Consider the following 10,105-nt stretch of genomic DNA (forward strand, 5'->3'; position numbering starts at 1 on the left):
TTCGGGAATAGAAAAAATGCCGTCTTTATTACAGGTATATAAAGTTCCATGACTTAACTAACGAGAATTATTGATTCACAATTAGAAAATTTGGGAGTTCATAGTTTCATTTATTGTAAATATGTAATAGATAAGTGTTTTATATTATATATCAATATGCTAATGTTAAAGTGGATAGTTATTGACTGGCTTTACATATAACTAAATAAGATATCATGAAACGTACAAATTGTAACTTGTACAATATCCCGACATCTACGTAGACAACATATATGCCTTCATCTAAAGTTACAGCAAAATATTATTGCAAAAAGACAATATTAAAACACATTTTTTTATTTGTAAAGTTATATTTTTGTAAGTGTTTGCGTTTACAAAACATAAAGAGTTCGAATATAATTATATATAAAAAAGACACATTTTGATAAAATCACATAGAACATTAATCCCAATACTTTATTAAGCCATCCCACCCTGCAGTTGCAACTTTGGAAGTTTCATGGGGATGCCAGAGAGCGGATATACATGTATCTTCATGAGCTTTCCATTTGGACACCATTTTGGTCGTTTTCCAATCCCACACAACACATTTGCCATCACCGTCACCGCTGACAATGTAGCTCATGTCGGGAGAGAAATCAATACTACACGCGTAACCTGCGACCATATGCCCTTTAAACTCTTTCTTTTTGTGAGGCCTAAATTTTTCACCGCTTGTAAATACAACTATTTTATTATCCAGAGACTGTCCCACAAGCCACTTTTCATTAGGTGATTTTGTCATAGTAGGAATTGAATGCATGGATGGATCTGCAATGTACTTCATGTCTACGGGTATATCCCATTCCCAAACTCTCAGGGATTTGTCATCAGAGGTAGATACGAACCGTCGATTATTATCTACAAATGTAATGGAGTTCACAGCACCAAGATGACGATCATATTCCTGAACTATACCTCCAGATCGTGTGTCCCAACAAATAATCCTTTTATCCGCCATACCAGCAACAAAGAGATGTTGTTTCTCTCTATCGGGATTAAATTTAACGCAATACGCCACTTTTTTGTTCGAGAATCTGGAAATACATTCACCGGTTTCGGTATCCCAGAGTTTAATGTATCGATCATAGGATGTGCTAAGAAAACGTTCTCCGCTGCGGTTAAAACATGCATCTTTAATGGCTTGTTTATGACCTGTAAAAGTCCTAACGCAACGACGATTTTTATACACTTCCCATAACTTAACTCTTGAATCCATAGCTCCAGAGAGCAATAAGTGTGCAGAACGAGGAAACCATCTTATTACTGACACACCCTTATTATGCCCTTGCCATACGTGAATTTGTCTTTTAGGAATGAAACATTTATCAGGAGGATTATCAGTCTTGAGATTGACACCGACATCTTGAGGAATATGCAGAAAGGATCTTCCTTGGTAATCATATGGATCCTTAATGTGCAAAGTGGACTTCTCCTCGATGGGTTTATCATCCACTTGAACACGAGCTCTTTTCTTCATTTTGGATAAATACTCTTCTAAATACTTAGCGTCTTCTTCAGAGGGTTTAGATACGGTGACTTCATCTTTATACTTTCCCCAAGGTCCCAAAAATCCCTCAATATCACTAGGATCCACGTTTGTCTCTCTTTTCCTCGATGGTTGCTTCTCAGGTTGGCACACATTAGGAGAGAAGAAATCCTTGTCTTCGTCTTGAAATTTATTTTTATCTGATGCCACGAGTGCATCTGATCCTAGAGAGGGGTCCATGGCGAAACCCTTAAATTGAAAGTTCTTGCGCTCCTCTTCAAACTGATAATCGTTGAGATGTGCTGGCTCCACATAGCCTGCATAGGTATTTTTCAGAGCTGATTCTATTTTCGTCTTGAATGGATTATGTGGGCCTGGGATGGGGGCGTAAAGGTCTTCGAATTTAGCATTGTAGGTCAATTCTTTAGTTCCTGGATCAATGTGGCGTCGTTGATCCAGACTACTATTCGGAGCTACTTCCGGAGCTGGGCTCAGCCCTTTCTGAAAATACAAAATATATTCATTAACAAATCCTCAAATCCGTGATTCATTCTTACTAAAGCCAAAGAAGTGGTTGAGCTAAACCCTTTGGTATGTTCCAGCTCCACAGCAACTCCAATACCGACTCCTTTCTCCTTGGAATCCTCTTCTTCCCCTTCCGATTCACTAGAGGAAGAGAATCCATAGTCTTTCAGACCCAACATTCTTTGCACTTAATGGTCACTGGTACGGCGCCCAAATTCTAAATCCCTTTTAACTTAATTTAATTTAATTGAGTTTTTACTTTGTATTATTTATATGCTTCAATCTACGTTTTCTCTAGCTTCTTAATGTTTGTTTTGTTTGGAAGCTGTTACTTGTTAGAGATGGAGCCACATCAATCGAACCTCAAACTTTTATTACATTTATTATGTGACGTCGTTTGGTGTCTGCGAGTGTTACGTTATTATTAAAGAAAATCCAAACTTTAGGGATAAGAAAAGGAAAAACGGTTGTTGTATGTGCTCTTTCTTCTTTATTGTTCATTAATTTGATTAAATCTTTAAAGTTAATTTTAGCGACATTTTCAGAGAAATGACGTAACTATTAGCCGTCATTACTCACCAAAGTGGTGTTTAAATTCAAATGAGATAAAAGCGGGTTGCCTCACCTAAAGGACCCTTACGGATCCCCGTAAAAACGCTGAATATTTATTACTAACATTAAGGATATCAATTTGACGTGATTTATATTTAATGTAGTTTATTCTTAATCTTTCAACCAATTTTTTTTTTTCAATTCGATGCTTCTTTAATCGCACCATTTGGTGGAAAATAAATATTATCATGATTGCATTCAAAATCACAAATAAAGTGTAATGGGTTAAACAAAAATTATTATGGATTTATAAAAAATTATTTATCTAGTATTTTGTGAAGTTCTCATCAAATCTAATAATGCGACGTACCTCAATTTTAACTCGACATTGGCACTTTCAATCTTTATTACTGCGCAATATGAAATTACTTTGTCTTAATTTTTAACATTTCTTTTTTTTCAATTACCATAATTAATTGTCTGGAGAGCGTGGGAAGAAGATATTAATATACTTGAATTTCATATTTTACGATTCAATTGTATGTATTTGAAAATATCTTCTTTTGCACAATATTGTACTCTGTAATTCATGAAAATTTCATTCAATTTTCTTGATGTTTAAGAAAGTTGTGTTGTTTTATTGAAATATAATATTTGATATATATGTGATAAATTGGTCATACCTTCTTTAATATTCAAGCTAGATACATGATTTCTGTATCAAAATGCCTTTTTTACCATTATCTATTAGATAAAACAGGTTTAAAATGAAAAAAATTTAATTATAATTTTTTTGTTACATACATACTATAACTAAGTATTAGGTATTCGCTATTTTGTTTTAAAGTTTGAAGACTGAGTTAGTAGCTCTATTTGAAATTTATTGTAGCGAATAGTAAGTAGACAGTGAAATACATAGAATATTCTCTACGGCGTATGTAGTTGTGACGACTTGATTCACTCTGTAATTAATTTTTCTCTCTGTCCCTCTGTTTTTGTTTCTAGCTCTCTGTCTGCCTCTCTTTCTCTCTCTCTTGATAGTTGATTCTACTGAATTCGTCCATCATTGAAGTGTAATTGGATTCACTGTAGAAGGAAGAGGCTGGACTTTGTGGCATATTATTAATTATTATTCGAGTTGCCTCCTCTCTGATTGGTGAGATTCGTCCTCCATATTTCGCTACGTCTCTGCTCCCTGAGTGACATGCCAAATTTGGAATCTCGGGACTTGCTTTGTCGCTCAGGATGTGGCTTTTATGGCAATCCCGAATGGAAGTGGTTCTGCTCCAAATGTTGGAGGGAGCACAACCATGTGGGTCTGTCCCCTTCCAAAAGGTATTCATATTTCATAGAAATGAATCCCAATGTACATGCCTCAATATTATTAGGTCAACAAGTACAACGATGGGACTGCTGTCTAAATCCGAGTCCTTTTCAAAGTTTGAAGATAAGAAGAAGCGACAAAGCAGTGATAGGAATCTAAAACATATTTTTCGGAAGGAGAAGAAAAAGGAGTTACAGGGTAATGAATGAGTCTTTCTTCTCTAGCTACTTGCTCTACTCCGTCAGAGCTGTTTCACTCACGTCATACATTCCATCATAATGGAAGGAAACGCCATTTTGAGGGCTCTATTTTGGTATTTTTACTACATCAAATGGAACCATTTACAATAAATATTGATAAAACTTCATCCAATGGCTTTATTAATAAATTAACTTAACGCTTGCATTGAATAATACTTGATGCAAATAATGAGCAGTGATATTTGAATTAATTCTAAGTAACACGTACTAAAAATACCTACGAATGGCTAGATTTTTACATTTTTTTGATCGATTGTAGATGACAAAAGTAAGATAATTTGAGAAAAATATATTATTTTTTCCATTCTATTAGTTAATTTGTATCTACAAGATTGTGTAACGATATTATAACATGTAATAGAGGGATAAAATTTTGATAAACAGAAAAGTTTTAAATCCTTTTATTTGTTGGTGCCATTTTGACATACAATACTTAGTTCACTATTTTCCTTAATATTAGTAAAAAAAGGGTTTTCATTATTATAAAACTTAGTCGGTTAGGCCCCCAAATGAATGACACCAAAATTGTGACGTCACGTGAAAACGCTCTATTCTCATTAAATGAATCCCCTACAGAACATTTTCATGTGATGTGAACATGGTTTATGTAGTTTGGCATTTGTAGGGCCTAACCAACCAAGTTTGTTAACTATGAAACCCCTTTTTTTCCATCCATATTAAAGAAAAAAGTCGACAATTAGATGTGAAAATGGGAGCATCAAATAAAAGGGACTCAAACCTTTACACTTTATCAAAAAACTATCATCCCTCGAATTATATATCTGACAATAATATATTATGCACATTGCTATACCTAGGGTTTAGTGCTAAATTGTGGTAACTCAAAAATGAAAAAATAAAATTGCGTTATTGCCTATATGTGTCCTTCTAAAAGTCAAATATTTAATGTTATTATCTAGTAAACAGCGACATTTATTTAGACTATTGAAATCAATTTCTCAGTTCCATATTACTGGTTGTAAATACAAAAATACCATTATTCATACTGAAAACATTGAGTTTTTAATCTTAATTCTGTTAAATAAAAATTGGAGTTACAACAATATGGCTCTCACCCCACTATACAATCTTATTTCCATAGTGTAATTGCAAATTGACCATTACAATGAGATAATAAGATATTTGTCTGTAATTATCAGACATTTCTCGTTTTTAATCCATTAAAAAAAAATCGTACAAATTTAAATATTTCAAAAGGATTTTGAATATGTGTCATTGACATTAAGTGTTATTCAGGTCAAATGTTATTTCCTTTTTTATTCATAAAACCATTTGATGAAAAATATATTAATAAATTGTCCATTTTATGTAATAAAAATATCAACTTTGAGCCCTCTACTTAAATTACGATGCAATTAATTACTTCAGTGGATACGCTCTATATAGGTTTGCCTGTTTCAATTAAGAAGTCTTACTCTCTTAAATTCACAAAACAGACTGACTTTATTCTAGTAAAATCTTTGAACATTATTATGAAGCGCTAAATTCCTTAGGGGAGAACCGGTCGTATTTACCGATATAGCTAATTGCTACATAGATATACAGGTTATCAACATCTGTAAATAAATTGTCTTAGTTAATGCGTTGAATCCATAATTATTGAATATCATAAAAGGAAGATGCTTAATTTTAAACTGTCTAAATATTTTACCTTTTAAGTACTTATACATCGTAATGGGGATGTTAGACACATAACTACAATGTCATTAAGTCTTATTTAGTCCAATGACAACATACATTATGTAGTCATTTAATATTAAATTCGTTATAGAAACATAAGGAAAGTGTGAGATATACATTTTCTTTTTACTCTTTACACAATTACTATGCATTTATATTCAAATGGACTGTATTTTTTTTTCCAATACATTTTCGCTTCGAATAGTTCATATTTTAACGAAAGTTCCCTAATAAAATTCAAAAGCCCATGTATAAGGCACAATTGAAAGAAAGTGTGATATGATGGGAGTTTAGGAGCCAAAATAATATAAATTAGGATGAATATCCTGTGAGCATAACTCTTTTAAAATGTCTTAATTAACAATTGCCATAGAGAGTTTTCACGTGACGTCTCAATTTTGATATTGTTCATTTTAGTAAGCTAAGCAACCAAGTTTTATAACAATGAAAACACTTTTTTCATTAATATTAAGGAAAATGGTAAGCTATTGGATATCCAAATGGCACCAACCAATAGAATGACTTAAACCTTACTTTCTATGAACATTTTATCGCCCAATTGCCTTGTTTTATTATATATCTAACCCTAAATTTTATTAAAAGTATGTTATTACGTCATTATATAATTTTATTTTTGTTTTGTAAATAAAAATTAACTATTACCATGGAAAGAAGATATTTTTCTCAAATTATCCTACTTTTCTCGTCCTTAATTGATCAAAAAAAAAAAAAAAAAAAAAAAAAATTGTACAAATCTATCAATTTTTAGGGATTTTCAGTACATATTACTATGAATTAATTCAAATATCACTGCTTATTATTCGCATCAAGTAGTATTCAATGGACGTGTTTAGTCTTTTTTATCTATAAAACCATTTGATAGAGTTTTATTAAGCTTTATTGGAAATTTGTCAATTTTATGTTTTAAAAATATCAACTTTTAGCCCCCAAGATGGCGTCAATGAAAATGTTATATTCATAAATTCCGGACTTATGATCCTGCACCTATGTGTTTTCTTCCGTTTCTAGAAGTTATTATCATAATATACTATCGTAAATAGATTAACAATTACTTTCTTGGTAATTTATATGCTGTAATTATACTTTCTTTGCTATTGCAATATCATGTCTCCTTCTCTAAAATTAGAATTGGTTAACGAGAGAGAACATATGTTTTAACTGCATATGATGTCACTGAACTCTAAAGTTTTAAAAACTCTGAATTAGACATGTAGATTTTTGTGTTCTTTTCTTTCTTCCCCTTTGTTGATTGTATATTTATGATGGATTTGAATGATGTGTATAAGACTATACTTTTTACAAATGAACAGTCTTTATTGTTCTTTTTATTAGTCATACTGTCTTTCGGAAAAAAGTGAGGGAAAAATTGAGCCATTTTTTTTGCGTAAAAAATGTGTGCGTGAATCATTAATTACGCCTCGCCAACAATGAATTTATATATACTCCATGCGCAGTTGATGTGCCTTATAGTCGCTTGTGTGAGTATTTCGAGAGAAGGAATTCTTTTTTCTCTCTGTTGAGTTTTCCTAAATTTTATATTCTTTAAACATATAAATGTCATTGTACATTTTTTGCAGAACACTACTTATAAAATAGTTATATAAAACTCATGTATACTGCAGTGTATATAAGTAAATATTTCATGGTCTTAAAAATCAACCATGTTCTTAGTATTTTCAATATCCTCCAAAGAGAGTGTTTTCCCCGTTTCTTTGTGGACACCATGTAAACTTTCAGTACATTTTCATTCCGGATTTCTTCTCTAACTATTTTTCTTTTGATTATAGATATCTCTAGTCCATCAAAAAATTTCTCTAAGTCTCCATATTCGAATGTTTCAAAGAAAGATTTTGATCAGAATCCCGAATCATCGCCTGAAGTTACCATTGTGAGTCAAGAATTTACGGCCTTTTTAAGAACTCACGTCCCAAGACAAGGAAATGCTGACATATCGCGTCAAATCAAATCCCTGATAGATCCCATATCGAAAAAGGCAGATATAATTCCCATTGATGATATATCTAATATTGTTCAAGATTTTTATCGACGACTTCAAAAAAGACTTGAATGTCACCAATTATTTAGAGGTAAGTCATTACTCCGGTTTAAGAATCATTTTATAGGCGATTAATTAATTCATGTATTGTATAGATTTGACGGAAGAAGAACGTAGTACGATTCTCGAGTATTCAGAAAAATTTGTGATGACCTATTTTTACAAGTCTCTATTCTGCCCTAATACCAGCGATGACGAGGAAAAAGACTTGGAAATTCAAAATAGAATTCGATCCTTAAATTGGATCTCTACCAGAGATTTGAAGTGTAGCATTTCTGAAACTTCCCAAGAAGTAAGGGATCTTTTGTACAAAGCTATTAATGGTAAGTCGTTGTGAATGTGTAGTTGGTTGTAGCATGTTTTGTATTAACCCATATATTACATAGATATTTTGGAAATGGATGGGAAATATGCGCCTCAAGACAAAATGGAATGCCTTGTACGTTGTTGCAAAACCATTTTTGAAATGTTGAAGCTGTCAAATAGCTCTCCTGCTTCCGCGGACGACTTCCTTCCCTGCCTCATTTATGTTTGTTTAAAGGCTAATCCACCTCGCATACAGTCTAATATCAACTTTATAACCAAATTTTGTAATGAAAATAAGCTAAGAATGGGTGAAGGTGGATATTTTTTTGCTAATTTGGTAAGTTAATAATTTTTGTTTTGAGGATTGAGCAGTTCTTGAGTAATTAAATTCCCACCTTAGTGCTGCGCATTATCATTTATTAGTACCTTGGATGCTAATTCAGTCAGCATGGACAAAGATGAGTTTGATAGCTATGTGTCAGGAAGAGCAATGCCTCCAGGTTCGTGGCAAAGTTCCCTTCTTATGTGTGAAGGACTTCAAGTGATGTCCCAGAATCTTAAAACTTTAAGTGATCTCCAAGTTCGACACGATAAGGTTCAAGAAGAAGCTCAGAAGTTACAGCGTGAAATGGATGATTTTCAAAAAGTTATAACAGAGGAAGTGGAGTCCGTACTCAAAAGGACTGAATATACCATAAAAGTTAAAAATCCTGCTTTATTAGTTGATGAAAATTCACCAAGTACTGTTTTACTGCCTGAGCCCTTAGAGCCAACATCCATTGACAAAATATTAAGTGCACCTTCCCCATTAGAAGACTTTTTAGTTAGTAGTTCAGGGATTGAAAATGATTCTATTTTAACTCTTGATATGGGTTCTCTTGCTCCAGAGAACGCATCACTGTTATCTTTTGATGTGTCTGATGTGGATGAAAATCACGGAGCAAGTTTGATCAAAGAGTTAGCAGAGTATCGTGGATTTTCTGCTCAAAGTTTTAATATACCCAGTATTCCCTGTGATAACGCAATTACCGCTGTTGAAGAAGAAGAAGAGTGCATCAGCCATAGTACAACTGCAACTGAAAGATCCAGTGGCACTTCAACGGACGAAGAAGGCAAATCTATTGTTCCTGAAAATGGTGGGGCTTCCTCAGTGTCTGATAATCAAGAAAAGCTAGTCAAAGTTTTTAGTGGTATTTTCAATACCATTGATAATCTAATATAAATCCATTATATTAGATTAGATACTAATACTTACATCTCCATTGTACATATATATTACATAAATATTTCTCAGAATGTTATATTTTTTCATAGCTATTTTATCTTCGCATTTTTATAACAAGTTGAAATAATAACACGATTTATACAATCTTAACTTTTGTTGACACTCTGATCGCACCATCATTAAATCTCCTAATATTATCCTTCAATTTTTAAAGACATCAATTGAATCCAAATATATACAAATTAAATATCCTTGCCGACAATATAATAAATATTATTTATTCCTATCTGTGTATTAGTAGTTCATAAATACATATTATAATTATATTCTAACTTATAAATTTGTTTCTTCCATGGTTATAGTCATTTCAACAGGAGTTCATATTCTATTGAGTGTATTACGCATGAAAAAAATGGCTCATTCATTTTTTTTTTAAACTAACTTCATCAATATTTAGTGATGAAAACTCGGTATATTTTCTAGCATGCCCGTTGTTTTTTTGGAATTGGTAGTGTTGTGTCCGTCCGTATTTATTGACCCAATTCAGTCTTAGGCCTGGTTCTTAACCCTTGGGTTGTCTTCATTTTCTGTACACAAAAAAATGACC

At 32.5% G+C, this 10,105-nt stretch overlaps 2 protein-coding genes across 4 annotated transcripts; one reads left to right on the top strand and one right to left on the bottom strand.

Moving 5' to 3' along the window:
* Window positions 1-2,479, bottom strand: LOC121127755 (pre-mRNA-processing factor 17). Its single transcript, XM_040723237.2, has 2 exons — window positions 2,086-2,479; window positions 1-2,029 (listed from the first exon to the last, which is right to left on the bottom strand). Exons 1-2 carry the CDS (start codon window positions 2,230-2,232, stop codon window positions 443-445), a joined length of 1,734 nt encoding a protein of 577 aa, XP_040579171.1. The 5' UTR covers window positions 2,233-2,479; the 3' UTR covers window positions 1-442.
* A 906-nt stretch (window positions 2,480-3,385) lies between these two features.
* Rabex-5 (Rabaptin-5-associated exchange factor for Rab5) lies at window positions 3,386-9,838 on the top strand. Of its 3 annotated transcripts, none has more exons than XM_071893043.1 (7): window positions 3,386-3,500; window positions 3,611-3,940; window positions 3,994-4,127; window positions 7,699-7,998; window positions 8,063-8,290; window positions 8,354-8,610; window positions 8,674-9,838. In XM_071893043.1, the coding sequence occupies exons 2-7, from the start codon at window positions 3,810-3,812 to the stop codon at window positions 9,493-9,495; spliced, it is 1,872 nt and encodes a 623-aa protein (XP_071749144.1). In that variant the 5' UTR covers window positions 3,386-3,500; window positions 3,611-3,809; the 3' UTR covers window positions 9,496-9,838. The 3 variants fall into 3 exon arrangements, with proteins under 3 accessions (XP_071749144.1, XP_040578897.1, XP_040578898.1); XM_040722963.2 differs by having other exon boundaries at window positions 3,413-3,539; XM_040722964.2 differs by lacking the exons at window positions 3,386-3,500; window positions 3,611-3,940; window positions 3,994-4,127 and adding an exon at window positions 7,362-7,636.
* The last annotated feature ends 267 nt before the right edge of the window (window positions 9,839-10,105 follow it).

The sequence above is a fragment of the Lepeophtheirus salmonis genome, chromosome 13, assembly GCF_016086655.4.
Source record: "Lepeophtheirus salmonis chromosome 13, UVic_Lsal_1.4, whole genome shotgun sequence".
Lineage (NCBI taxonomy): Eukaryota > Metazoa > Arthropoda > Copepoda > Siphonostomatoida > Caligidae > Lepeophtheirus > Lepeophtheirus salmonis.

Bases quoted from the DNA above. Each gene is read 5' to 3' on its own strand.
- Rabex-5 (XM_071893043.1), top strand. From the start codon at position 3,810: ATGCCAAATTTGGAATCTCGGGACTTGCTTTGTCGCTCAGGATGTGGC. The intron at 3,941-3,993 runs GTATTCATATTT...CAATATTATTAG, and splicing joins GGTCTGTCCCCTTCCAAAAG to GTCAACAAGTACAACGATGG. The intron at 8,291-8,353 runs GTAAGTCGTTGT...TATATTACATAG, and splicing joins TTTGTACAAAGCTATTAATG to ATATTTTGGAAATGGATGGG.
- LOC121127755 (XM_040723237.2), bottom strand. From the start codon at position 2,232: ATGTTGGGTCTGAAAGACTATGGATTCTCTTCCTCTAGTGAATCGGAA. The intron at 2,030-2,085 runs GTAAGAATGAAT...TTGTATTTTCAG, and splicing joins CAACCACTTCTTTGGCTTTA to AAAGGGCTGAGCCCAGCTCC.